At 37.6% G+C, this 14,490-nt stretch overlaps 1 protein-coding gene across 2 annotated transcripts in view; it reads left to right on the plus strand.

Annotated features, from left to right (window-relative positions):
• LOC124550857 (tetratricopeptide repeat protein 27) overlaps positions 1–14,490 on the plus strand; it is a 141,083-nt gene that overhangs the window by 95,966 nt on the left and 30,627 nt on the right. For both annotated transcript variants that reach the window (XR_006967733.1, XM_047125597.1), the window contains exon 13: positions 786–956. Coding sequence is in view for 1 of the 2 variants with exons in the window: in XM_047125597.1 (XP_046981553.1) it covers positions 786–956 (171 nt within the window). In the remaining variant the exon portion in view is untranslated. The remainder of the gene's footprint in view (positions 1–785; positions 957–14,490) is intronic.

The raw sequence follows: 14,490 nt of genomic DNA on the forward strand, positions 1-14,490 counted from the left end.
TCAAAGTAAAAGGTGTGGAATGCTCAGTCAGGGCATTGTGTTGCTTCATGACAGTGCATGATCCCACTCTGCTGGTGTTAATCAAAGTCTTATTAAAAAATTCAGTTGGGAGCTGTTCAATCATCCACCCTACAGTTCCAGTCTCGCACCTTCTGACTACAACTTACTCTTGAACTTGGAGGCGTTGTTTTGGAGAGGACACTTTAACAACTTTAATGATGCAAAAAATGGGTTTCAGCAGTGGATATCTTCACTGGCAGAATTTTTGTATGAAGAAGGCATAGAAAAATGGTTTTACGCTATGATAAATGTCTGAAAAATTGCAGCAACTTTGTAGAAAAATAGTTTAAGAAATGCTCTTCCTTGAAAAATAATAATAATAATAATAATTGCTTGGGTGGGGAGGGCAGCTTCTCGTATAACTTACCACGTTATATTTAGCTGGTGCAAGTGCAAATAATATTAATCAATACAGTCATAGTATTGTGTTTGTACAGTGATTTAATTTAATAGAGTCACTTCTCTTTTTATTTCTGTATTCCTTGACTCATTTCACATTTTTGAAGCTTCTCTTTCATGACGCAAACTACATAATGTGATGAATGAACGAAAGAAATGTTTTGCTCTCCTACCATATTGTAAAACAACATCCATTACTATAATTCAGAACCACATTAGTGTGCTAACAATAAGTAAATAATATCCAGTCTGATGAAAAAAGATACAGTGTCACATGGATTTCTTTGCTTTTGCACTACCATTTTGTTGCATATTTCTCACTGCAGGTCATACAAGCATATCACAGGATATTGGACCTCAAAGCTAAGCATGTCGATGAGGATGTCCTTCGAATCCTGGTGAAAGCAGTGGCAAACAACCTCCCAGATAATGCCGGTGTGCCATCACGGAGACTGATAAAGGCTGCACTGGGTCTGTTTGGGCGTCTTACAGGACAGGTAAAAGAAAGGAGTTGCTAACTGTCACTTAGTGTTACCTGTAATGTTGCTTTATTTGTTGTCCTAAGTCATATTAATTTCATATGGTGTGTATTCATTTATTCTAACAGATTCACTGCCCTCTAATAATTTTTGAAACATGTCAGCTAATTGTTGTGCAGATTGTGATGATGTATGCTCAACCATTAAAGCAAGCTCAAATTAGGTAATATTTGCTGTGGTAGCTCAGGCCAACAGCAAATGGTTAGATTTTAATAGTGTAGCAAAGACAGGGCTGTAGAGTGTCCTCCATGTTATTCAGTCTGTGCACTGAGCAAGCAGCAAAGGAAGCCAACAAGAAATACGGGAAGGAATTAAAGTTCGGAGAGAAGAAATAAAAATTTTTATGTTTGTTTATGACATTGCAAGTCCTTCATAGAAGGCAAGAACTTGGAAGGTTAGTTAACAGAGGGATAGTGTCTTGAAAGGAGAATGTGAGACAAACATCAACAAAAGCATATCAATGGTAATGTTTTGTAGTAAAATTAAATCAGTGTATGTTGAGGCAATTAGATAAGGAAATTAGGCTCTAGAAGTAGTTGAGAAGTTTCGCTTTTTGGGCACAAAATAGCTGACAGTGGCTAAATGAGGAGGATGTGAAGTGCAAACCAACAAGAGCAAGAAAATCATTTCAAAAAATGCAGGAATTTGTTAATGTCGAATATAAATTTAAATATTAGGAAAAATTTTGCACAGTATTTGTCTGGAGCGTAAATCCGTATGGAAGTGAAATGTGGACAATAAACAGTCCAGACAAGAAGAGAACAGAAGCTTATGAAGCGTGGTGCTAGGGATAAATACTGAAGATTAGATGAACAAAAGGGGTAACTAATGAGTCGGTACTAACTGAAATTGAAGGGAAAAGAAATTGATGGCAGAATTTGTCTTGAAGAGAGGATTGATAGTTCACTTCCCAAGCTATCAAGGAATCACTGAAATTTCTGATGGAAGGAAGTGTGTGAGGTAAATATTGTAGGGGGAGATAGAGAGATGAAATGACTTCAGTCAGCAGTTTGAAATAGGTATAGGCTGCAGTAGTTAATGTAGAAACAAGACTCACAATAGAACAGCATAGAGGGCTGCATCAAATCAGTCTTCAGACTGAAGACCACTGGAACAACAACACTACGGAATGTCACTTGCACATAAAAATTTATTTAATGGTAATTTTGGGTGTAGAGCATCAATTTTTAAGTTGTTTACAACATGTAGGTACCTGTTTCTCCTGCCGTATCCAGCAGGGTGACGTCTTCAACAACCACCAATATTTTGACAGGTGAACACCTTGTCATTTTCAAGGCAAAACTGCAGCAAGTAAGCACTGTGCAAGTGAATTTAAAACGTGAGTTTTCAGGGCAATTGCAGAAAGAACAACAAACCTACCTACCCCCCCCCTACCCCCCCCCCCCCCCCACTCACACACACACACACTCACACACACTCACTCACTGTAAATACTAGTGTCACCACACAACCATAGATCACTGATGCCAGAAGTTACTGATAGTGAAAGTAGTGAAAATTAAAAACTAGCATTAACCCTATGGTTTTTGACATGGGGGACAGTAGGATTCCATGCAGAGTTTAAGCAGAAGCCTCCATCTCTATTTGCAAGGTTACTGAAGGGAGACGGTTAGTGAAGGGAGACGAAAATTTAATAGTCATGGGTGACTGGAATTCGAGTGTAGGAAAAGGGAGAGAAGGAAACATAGTAGGTGAATATGGATTGGGGCTAAGAAATGAAAGAGGAAGCTGTCTGGTAGAATTTTGCACAGAGCATAACTTAATCATAACTAACACTTGGTTCAAGAATCATAAAAGAAGGTTATATACATGGAAGAATCCCGGAGATACTAAAAGGTACCAGATAGATTATATAATGGTAAGACAGAGATTTAGGAACCAGGTTTTAAATTGTAAGACATTTCCAGGGGCAGATGTGCACTCTGACCACAATCTATTGGTTATGAACTGCAGATGAAAATTGAAGAAACTGCAGAAAGGTGGGAATTTAAGGAGATGGGACCTGAATAAACTGAAAGAACCTGAGGATGTACAGAGTTTCAAGGAGAGCGTAAGGGAACAATTGACAGGAATGGAGGAAAGAAATACAGTAGAAGACGAATGGGTAGCTCTGAGGGTTGAAGTAGTGAAGGCAGCAGAGGATCAAGTAGGTAAAAAGACGAGGGCTAGTAGAAATCCTTGGGTAACAGAAGAAATATTGAATTTAATTGATGAAAGGAGAAAATATAAAAATGCAGTAAATGAAGCAGGCAAAAAGGAATACAAACGTCTCAAAAATGATATCAACAGGAAGTGCAAAATGGCTAAGCAGGGATGGCTAGAGGACAAATGTAAGGATGTAGAGGCTTATCTCACTAGGGGTAAGATAGATACTGCCTACAGGAAAATTAAAGAGACCTTTGGAGAAAAGAGAACCACTTGTATGAATATCAAGAGCTCAGATGGAAACCCAGTTCTAACCAAAGAAGGGAAAGCAGAAAGATGGAAGGAGTATATAGAGGGTCTATACAAGGATGATGTACTTGAGGACAATATTATAGAAATGGTAGAGAATGTAGATGAAGATGAAATGGGAGATACATTACTGCGTGAAGAGTTCGACAGAGCACTGAAAGATCTGAGCCGAAACAAGGCCCCGGGAGTAGACAACATTCCATTAGAACTACTGACGGCTTTGGGAGAGCCAGTCCTGACAAAACTCTACCATCTGGTGAGGAAGATGTATGAGACAGGCGAAGTACCCTCAGACTTCAAGAAGAATATAATAATTCCAATCCCAAAGAAAGCAGGTGTTGACAGATGTGAAGATTACCGAACTATCAGTTTAATAAGTCACAGCTGCAAAATACTAACACGAATTCTTTACAGACGAATGGAAAAACTGGTAGAAGCCGACATCAGGAAAGATCAGTTTGGATTCCGTAGAAATATTGGAACACGTGAGGCAATACTGACCTTACGACTTATCTTAGAAGAAAGATTAAGGAAAGGCAAACCTACATTTCTAGCATTTGTAGACTTAGAGAAAGCTTTTGACAGTGTTGACTGGAGTACTCTCTTCCAAATTCTAAAGGTGGCAGGGGTAAAATACATGGAGCGAAAGGCTATTTACAATTTGTACAGAAACCAGATGGCAGTTATAAGAGTCGAGGGACACGAAAGGGAAGCAGAGGTTGGGAAGGGAGTGAGACAGGGTTGTAGCCTCTCTCCAATGTTATTCAATCTGTATATTGAGCAAGTAGTAAAGGAAACAAAAGAAAAATTCGGAGTAGGTATTAAAATCCATGGAGAAGAAGTAAAAACTTTGAGGTTCGCCGATGACATTGTGATTCTGTTAGAGATAGCAAAGGACTTGGAAGAGCAGTTGAACGGAATGGGCATTGTTTTGAAAGGAGGATATAAGATGAACATCAACAAAAGCAAAACAAGGATAATGGAATGTAGTCGAATTAAGTCAGGTGATGCTGAGGGAATTAGATTAGGAAATGAGACACTTAAAGTAGTAAAGGAGTTTTGCTATTTGGGGAGCAAAATAACTGATGATGGTCGAAATAGAGAGGATATAAAATGTAGACTGGCAATGGCAAGGAAAGCGTTTCTGAAGAAGAGAAATTTGTTAACATCGAGTATAGAGTTAAGTGCCAGGAAGTCGTTTCTGAAAATATTTGTTTGGAGTGTAGCCATGTATGGAAGTGAAACATGGACGATAAATAGTTTGGACAGGAAGAGAATAGAAGCTTTTGAAATGTGGTGCTACAGAAGAATGCTGAAGATTAGATGGGTAGATCACACAACTAATGAGAAGGTATTGAATAGAATTGGGGAGAAGAGGAGTTTGTGGCACAACTTGACGAGAAGAAGGGACCGATTGGTAGGACATGTTCTGAGGCATCAAGGGATCACAAATTTAGCATTGGAGGGCAGTGTGGAGGGTAAAAATCATAGAGGGAGACCAAGAGATGAATACACTAAGCAGATTCAGAAGGATGTAGGTTGCAGTAGCTACTGGGAGATGAAGAAACTTGCACAGGATACGGTAACATGGAGAGCTGCATCAAACCAGTCTCAGGACTGAAGACAACAATAACAACAACAACAACAACTTGCTAATTTAATCTCATCTGCTTCATTAATAACACTATCCCAGCTGCTGGAAGTGCAAGCCAAAATCTCCATGCTGTTATATTTCATAGAATTATCGGTGCTGAGACTGCTACCTCCGAGGCATGTTCCTCGAAGTCTTCCATTAACAAATTTACAATAATAGTGACAACAGGCTTCCCATCACAATGCCATCTGTCTGCTTGTAGTACTGGTCATTGAATAAAAAGAATTGGAAGTCAACACATATTGAAATAGATTTGTTAATTCAACACCAAACCTAATCCTCAAACAACTGTAACACGACAGACAGAGGAACACAATTGAAGAGAGAGACCACATCAAAACTTACTAGAATATCAGAGTCATTCAAATGCATTCCCTCTAGTCAGTGTAAGGAATCTACCGTGTTCCTAACATGATGCTCACACTGACCAACTATTGGGCTCAACAGAGTAGCAAGGTGTTTTGCTACACAATATGTTGGAAATCAGTGTTACTCACAATCAGATTCACTTGCACAGGACTTGCTTGCTGCAGTTTTGCCTCAAAAATGACAGGGTTGTCACCTGTCGAAATATTGGCAGTTGTAAACAGCATCACCCAGCTGTATTCCCGGAAGGTATTTGAACATGTAAGTAATGTGTAAAACGATGTGTGACTTTGGAAACCAGTCATTAGTTATACTTCATTCTATAAGTGAAACAATGTACCATATTTATAGGCTCACATCAGTGTGATAGGGTATACAGTTCAAATGTGTTTGACAGCAGCAGCATTTCACAAGCAATGATCACTATTTACTTTTGCCATACCCTGCCGCTTGCGGAAACACAGATTGTTCTTTCTGTTTTGCTGTCATTGTCATAAAATTTCTTGAAAGTGAATATTACATCAAGCCCATTTGAGGCTCCAAGGTGCATAAAATTGCAATTTGACATCTTGTTTGTACTGAACTGGAATGTTTCCATTGACACGTGACAGTATATAAAGCTCTCCACAATCAGGATTTATTTGGGCTACTCCTAGCCTCAAGCCGCAGAAACAGAATGAAAATATCACAAGAAATACAAGAGACACAGCACGTATTGATTTGTGAGATGGACATCTAGAATAACTGCTGTTTCATAATAAATTATACAATAAGAAAATTAAATATTATTATTATTATTATTATTATTATTATTAGTTGCAAAGCTCCCAGAGTGGAAGACGCTAAGTAAAGATGGTTCATTTTCCGTTCTTGTTCTTCTGATTCTTTTTATTTGCCCACCACTTTTTCATTGTTTGCGACAGTTTAGCTCTTCTTTCTTTGCTCTATTTTGTTCCGGTTCTTCGGACTTCTGTTTCTGGTTTAACCTCCCATTTTTCTACTTTTATTCTAAAATTGTTCCTTATGTCTATTTCTTCTCTGGTGATTTTGGCTTTTTTTTTTTTTTTTTTTTTTTTTTTTTTTTTTTTTTTTTTTAACGTTTTGGACCAATTCTCCTCCGTTAGCAAGGGAATCTATGTATTTTGCTATTCTTTTTGTTTGTCCGTGTTCAGGAAGCCTCATTATGTGGCCATAGAATTTGAGGCGTCTTTTCCTCATGTCCGTCTCTATGTTAGAGTATTCTTCAATTTTTGATGTTTTATGTAGTCTGTATCCATTCTTGATCCATCTTGGTTCCAAAATTTTCCTAGTTATTTTTCTTTCTTCTTTCTTTAGATTTTCTGTATCAGTTTTCCTATTTAGTGCCAAGGTTTCGCTGGCATACAACATTGATAGTTTAATTACTGTTTTGTAATGTCTAATTTTGGCATTTAAAGATAAGCGTTTTTATTATAGAGATTTTGCACTAATCTTATACCTTTAAGAGCTTTTTGTATTCTTTCTTGTTGTGCATATTTTTCACAGAGAATTTCTGCTACATATTTAAAGTGTGATACTTTGTTACGTATTCTTGTTACTTATCCTTGTGATTAATTTTAGGTTAAAAATTTGCTCTTGTAGTGGTTAATAAAAAAGAAAATGAGAAGAGAAAAAAAGAAAAGAAAAGGTTGAAAATGTGGGAAGAAATGGGTTTTTTAAAATCGTTAATGACCATGAAAAAAGGGAAAGAAAGAAATGCAGATCGGACTTCGTATTACAGAAAAGCTATCGGACTTCGTGATTCGGAAAAGCTATTGTTGGGGTGGTCCTTGTGGCGTTTTTGAGCAAAAGTTAAACCAATTTCCACTACAAAAATTATTGAAAAGAAACAGATAATAACAAAATGTAACCGACAGGGGGAAGTGGCGTAGATAAGAGTTCATCCTTTACCAGGTTAACTTGTCTTCTTTCGTGCGGCGTCTAGGTCTTCAAAAATCTCCTTCATTTCTGCGTGAAAAGACTGCTCCGAAATCTTGCAATCGTCCAGGAATCACTAATTTATACCAATTAAAATCATCTTGATACTGTATGCAATTTAATTTACTTTGCTACTTCCATCCTCCGAATTTCTTAACAACTTCCACAATATATCTACACATTAAAATCAGATCCAGACTAGCTAATAAGTTTTTTTAACGTCTTCATCAGATCACGTCTGCCTTAAGCTTCGGCTATCAAGAGACAATCAAGAAACGGATAGAAAAACAACAAAAGAGTTACAATTTTAGTATTTTTTTCTGCCGTCGAGCGCTCATACTGCTGCGACGGGATGTTTTGTATCTGAGGGAACGAATGTAGCGCGGCGAAATTGAAAGTCCCGCTACACTCTGGGCATGATCTGTTTGGCCTGAAACCAGTTGTTGTGCTCTTTCAAGAATACAAGCTGATAAAATCTTATATGTGACAGGGAGTAGAGAAATTCCTCTGTAATTATTCACATCATGTTTGTCCCCTTTTTTATGTAATGGGTGTATTAAGGCACACTTCCAATCTTCTGGGATTTCTTTGGTGACACAAATATTTTGAATAATTCTTACTAGCTCTTTTGTTGAATTAGGCCCTAGACTTTTGAGAAATGCGGCTACAATTCCATTCTCCCCAGAGGCTTTGTTATTTTTGTGTTTTTTTTATGTGTTTGATAATTTCTTCTTCCGTTGGCAGTGTAGAATATTTTTGATGTGGGGCTTTGGTGTTGGATATTGGGAAGGTTTCTCTTGGTTCTGGACAGTTTAGTTGTTTTTCAAAATATCCAAATAGTACGTCACAATTTTCTTCGTCGCTTAGTGCTAAATTCCCATCTGGTTTTCGTAATCAAACATTTTGAGGGTTATACCCTTTAATTTGGTGTACAAAGGTCTTGTAGAATCCATGTGTATTATAATTTTTAAAACCTGTTTCTACTGATTCTAGTGGCTGCATTACTTATTTTCTCTTCTCTTGTCTGATAATTTTATTTGAAACCTTTTGTGTTTGTAGGAAGTTTTGGTGATTCTCCTCATTCTTATTCGAGCTGTATTTTGCGAAGGCTTTTTTACGTAGTTCAACTGCCTTTTCACAACCTATATTCCACCATGGATGTTTGGACTCCTTCTGTAACGGTATTTGTTCCTTGGCTATTTCTGTGATTTTTGTCTTGAATTTTTCCCAATTGTTTGCAGTAGAATTTTCCCATTTTTCTATTTCATATGGTTCTGTTAGTTTTTGTATATTAAATTTTGGAACTACCATTGGCGTTTGTGGTGTTTTTTTGGCTCGTGGTGAATTGTACTCGAACTGTGAGGTAGTGATCAGAGTCAATATTTGTGGGTTTCTTAACTTGGATATCTCTGATCTCTTTTTGGAAGTCATAAGAGGTGGCTACGTGGTCTATCCAACATTTTCCAAGTTGGCTTATAGGGGATTTCCACGTTTTCTGTTTACTAGGTTTCTTGTTGAAGGAAGTTGAACTGATTTTCGTGATGTGGATTAGCCTCATACCATTTTTGTTGGTCATTCTGTGTGCTGGGTATAGGCCAGCTGTCTTCCTAATTTTTTTTTTCTTTGCCAATCTGTGTGTTGAAATCTCCAACAAGTATTTTGATGTAATTTCTTGATATTTTAGAGATTTCAAGTTCTAATCGTTCCCAGAATTTATCTACCTCTTCTCGGTTCTTCCTATTTTCAATGTTGCAAGGTACATGTACATTAATTAGAGTGTAGTTTTTATTCTTATTTTTAAACCTAAGAAACATTAGTCTATTGTTAATGGTTCTTACAGACTTTATAGATTTAACAGCGAATATTTCAACAATAAAGTGATTTGATCATCCAGGAACCTTGTCTCTTGTACTGCTGGGATTTCAGTCCCTTTAATTCTTCTTTTACTATATGTAATTTTCCTGGTTGTATCAGTGTCTGTATGTTTATTGTTCCAGTGTAATTTTTGTTCTTGTGTTTGTTTTTCGGAAGTTTTCCAGAGGGCTCACTCACAAATTGTGTAGGCCCAGTCTCCCCAGAATCCGAATGACCACCTTTTCACTAGGTGGATGGATTTTACCGCCTGGGGCAATTTTGTTATTACATACATGAACCACAATTTTACTTGTAATTCATGGTTTTGTCTGGCATGTGCCAGTTAATAGGATTAAGGTTGTGGAGCCTTGAAACATGACTCAGACCACCAAATCTGGTGAGCATCCTCCTATCCCCCACCTGGGGAGGTGCTCGATTGGAGACTAGTTACTCGTGCAAGAATTAAATATTATATATATTACAACCAGCTGAAAAATACTCTCAAAGCACAAAAAAGGCAAATATGCTTCTCATTAAAAGACTCTTGCAGAAAATCGGTGAACGAGGTCCCTCAGTCCTCATTCCACCTTGTACGCCACAAATTTTGGCACGCAAGTATATTGGTACTCTTTCAACACATAATATCCTAAATCCTTTTACTTAGTCTCTCTTCTTAGTGAAGCATCTCCCACTCACTGCTCCTGTCTATATAGGTCTCTCTTGCACCCCCCAACCCCCCACCCCCAATTGGTACTTTCCCCTGTCTCTCTCTCCTACTGTCACTATCTTTATCCTTTTCACTTGCTCTTCCTTATCTCGCTCTTCTCCTCTGCCCCTTTCACTCTCTCTCTCTCTCTCTCTCTCTGTCTCACAGCTGTTGTCTTTGTCCCATTCTTTTTCTTTCCCATTGCCATTGTCCCTTTCTTTATCACTTACTTTGCTGTCCTTGTATTCAACCATAATTGTCTCCTTTCCGTACAAGTCCTTGCAGAATTTTTTCGCGTTTAACTTTTCTGGTTTGGGGGAAGTGAGAGATGGGTTTACAGATCCCCAAGCCTATGACAGGGTGTATATGCACTGGGAAAAACCCATGAATTTTTTCATCTGGAAGAAACTGGAATTTTTTAGAATTCTGTGAATTTTTCATTGTTTAGTCTTCAGTTAAATTTTTGTAATTTTGACTGGTAAGAACTGACATTAACAGCTATAGGACAAAGACTATGGAATACTTCATAACAATAAACTGCTGCTGACGAGCGTGAGGTCACAACTGTTTAAATTAAGTTTGGTTGAGCAGTTGCCCGCAGGCTCATTCACGTGCGCAGTTGAGCTGCGTACAGGCAGTATCCCCCCGTTCTCGATACTAGAAGTGTGGCGGTTGGCTGTATCAGCAGTAGCAACAAGCAGCCAGAAGCTACTCGAAAAATTTTTCTGGCGCGCCCGAGCTGTCAGATTCATGCGTGAGCATTGCAGTCTGGGTTGTAGTCAGGAGGGGGTTAGTCTCCACGTAAGCCGTATTTACGATTAGTGATTTTGCTGTTTTTCATTTGCACTTCTCACATCAAATGAAAACAAAACGGATTTACACTTCTTACATCAAATGAAAACAAAACAGATTTCTGTGGTTAGGAGCTATCAAGTGAATTAAAATACATTCACATAATTATGGTGGAGGGGGGGGGGGGGGAGTAATATATGTTATTAGTTTCAGCTTTCTGATTTTATTTTATTTCCATGTTTTTGACAGCCTTGCAAAACAATGAAGTTATTTTTGTCGGTTTGCTAAATAAATGTGGCTTTTATTAATCTTCTCCCCAGAGGCAGACAATTTATTGGAAATGAAGTGTTTCATTCTGCATTGTTGGCTATTTTCAACTGTTCACTGAATTTTAAGTGTCCATTTTAATCTCCTGGCACATATGGCTTTATGCCATAATGAAGAACCAAACATGAGAATACAGCACTCCAGGAAAATTTGCATCCCAAAAACTGCACAGAAAAGCTTAAGATCAGGTTGGGGTCTATTTCATTGTGAATCTGGACATACGAATGTGCACTTAAAGCTGAATTATGCATTTTAGTGTGTGTATGAAATTCTGATGCTCGTGGAGTATCCTGTTCCTTTTATATAACGTCATGTAAAATCTCTTAATACTCTATATGTACGAACATATGGGCTTTCTACAGCATCGTTGCTGCCAACATGCAGTAATGCCAGTTTTCTGGTGCTCTCTGGCAGTTGCTGAAATGAAGCTATTTGTAACAGGTCATGGGGAAAATATTATGAATGGTGCCTCGAAAATCGTTAGTTCGAAAGTAAATTTGCTTTTATGCAAGATGAATTATGTTACGTGTATGAATGTGCAATGAATTTCTTAAATCATGGAGCGTTTGACTCTTGTTTAAAGCTTAAAACATGGAGGACTAGCCACTTAGAAGATTTTCGAGCCCAGAAGACCAGACATTAATGTCATTATTTAAAATTTTACTGGCACATTTGTGTGTTGTATCTTAAAGTGTAACACATGCAAAGAAGACCAATATTCTATGCGAAAGCTTAACTTTTCTTGAGCTATAATTTAAACCAAATACTTTTTGTATTTATGTGTTCGCACTAATTAACAGTGATTTTGCTATTGGCTAACGTTGTCACCTGTCCTGTGCTCTGAATATGTGCTGTCACTGGCTGACGAGATCACGTGGAGCTTACAAATGCGCATTTCAATCTCGATTTCTGTGCTTTGCAAACTGACATGCTGTCTCGAATCTATACTTTCATAACATGAAAATATGCAGCGTATCAAAATATGAAAATATGCAACGTAAGTATTGCTATACATGACAGATGTTCTCAAAACTATTTTTTTTTTTTTTTTTCCTTGCCAAGTTTTTCGTTCTCTGAAGTTCCTCAGTGGTGTGCAAAACCTGTACATTCAAAGGATTGATATCTTTACAGCTCCGAGGAAAAGTATACTGTCACTTACTGTGGAAAGTTATATTTTTTCACCTTGGAAGAAGTGTATTTTAACATTGGAAATGTGTGTTAATAACCAGGAAATCCAGGAATTATTTTTTTTTTTTTTTCTTCTTGTTCGCCTATACACCGCGTACGAATTCATCTCCACTCCTCTGTCTTTCTCATTTACGCTGTCTCCTCTCTCTTTGGCTCCCATTCCTATTGTCTTCATCCATCTCTCTTTGTCTTTTATTGCCACTTTCTCTCTCCCACCATCAATGTCTCCTCTTTCTTTCTATCTGGTGAGGAAGGCAGAACAAGGATTGAGGCAGCTGGTTCCCCACTGTTTTGTCAGAGTCTTTTAAAGAGGACCTTATCCACCTTTTTTGTTCTTTGACAGCAGCATTTTCAGCTGGTTCTCTTCTTTTTTCTGTTACAGCAGGGTGTGCTGCTTATATAAAATGAATTCTGTAGATTGGTAAAGTTTTGACAGTTTATTTACATAGTTTCACACATGTAAACAACAATAAAAATACCTGTAATAAGAGGTTAACAGACAATCATCTCCCATCCACCTAAGTTCACTTTACACAACTGTAGAAAAAGGTGGCCACAACATTTTCAGGCTGCACTTACAGTATACCAAAAAATGTGATGTTTGACTTGCAAGTGCAAAGAATGTTGTTTGACAAAGCAGTTTTTTTGTAAGGTGCTTATGCTGTCAGATAGCACCATCAAATAATTTCCAGATCTAGGCAGCCTGTATAGACATGAAGGATCCAATATACAGGGAAAGCACATCATATGGTGGTGAAAAAATGGCGATAAAAACTTAGTTAGTGATCTCAGAACTCTTGCAATGACCGCAGAACCCTTGCTGTGTGTTCATCGTGTCAGTCAAAACTGCATTTCTGCCTCCCACCAGCTATTACATGCATAAGTACGGTAATTTTGACCGTCTGGATCTCAGTAATCGATAATTACACTGAATCAAGTCTGCAAGCTTTTGTGGCCATTGCACCGAAGTTAAAAACTTTTGGGTTATTAGGCCTCATCCTATTTCTCCAACAATCGATGTTTTGACCCCTCTGATGGGATCTTCTTCTGGACCTTGTGGTGTCCACTGGAATGCTCAAGATCCTGAAGAAGATCCCAGCAGATTGAGTGAAGAAACATGACGTGTCCTGATAAATCGGAAGATTTTAACTTTGTGGTGAAAACAGTTTCAAAGTTCTCCAAGAACACCATCTTCAGAAGATGTGGTAAAAATTTCAACAATCTCCCACGAATAGAAATCACAAAAATGACTGTTTCCACAGTTGGTATTTTTGGTACCCAAGAGTCATATTTTTTCGTGGTTTGCCCAGGAACCGCCCATGAAAAAATGGTGCTTTTATAAGCCACGTATGACATACACTAGACCACACTCTAGTATGATAAAAGAAAAAAACAAATAAGTCAAATATTTTTTATTTATTTATTTTTTTTAATTTTAATCTGGTAATTATATATATTGTGTTTCATACTAGAATGTCGTGTTCCCAGTTTGGCACAGCTTTGCCACAGGAAACACGAAAGCGGTCGAAGACGTCTGTCTTCTGGTTGGCTCCTGATCGTTGTCAGAAGGAGGCTACTTTTTGATTACGCAAAGACTTCTATTATTTGGAAAAGAACAACCCGGATTTCTTTACGTAATTAGTATGAAATTTATAATCACCTAAGGGACCTTTAACAATGAACAATAAAAAAATTGCATTTGCAAATGAAAGCATAATAAATGGGGCAGCTATGAGTTGTATAGAAGACAAGGAGCGGCCTTCTGTCTACGACCAGGATGCCGCAGTATTCTCTGCTGTAGTAAAGACTGTTTGATATTTACAAAAATAATGTGACATGGAGGTAAAAAAAATATAAAGGAAAAGAATAAGAAATCTGGTAAACACTAAATATATCCAAACAATTCTCACAAGCAATTAGGGCTTATTTATAAACAGTATAACTTACATAAGTACTTTTCTAACGGTATGGTGCGATCAGATTTCAGTCTGTCCTGTGCTAGCTCCTTGGTTCACGTTCTTGTCACAAATTACAGTCATTACTTTTCTCCTTCGTTAAAGATAATTCTTGCACTGTTCAACACCTTCATAACAATAACTTGCCGGTTTACAGTATCGAACATAAATTACTCAAATTTTATTAATTAATAACGTTGTCTGCATGCTGACAAGACC

This window comes from Schistocerca americana, chromosome 9, assembly GCF_021461395.2.
Source record: "Schistocerca americana isolate TAMUIC-IGC-003095 chromosome 9, iqSchAmer2.1, whole genome shotgun sequence".
NCBI lineage: Eukaryota > Metazoa > Arthropoda > Insecta > Orthoptera > Acrididae > Schistocerca > Schistocerca americana.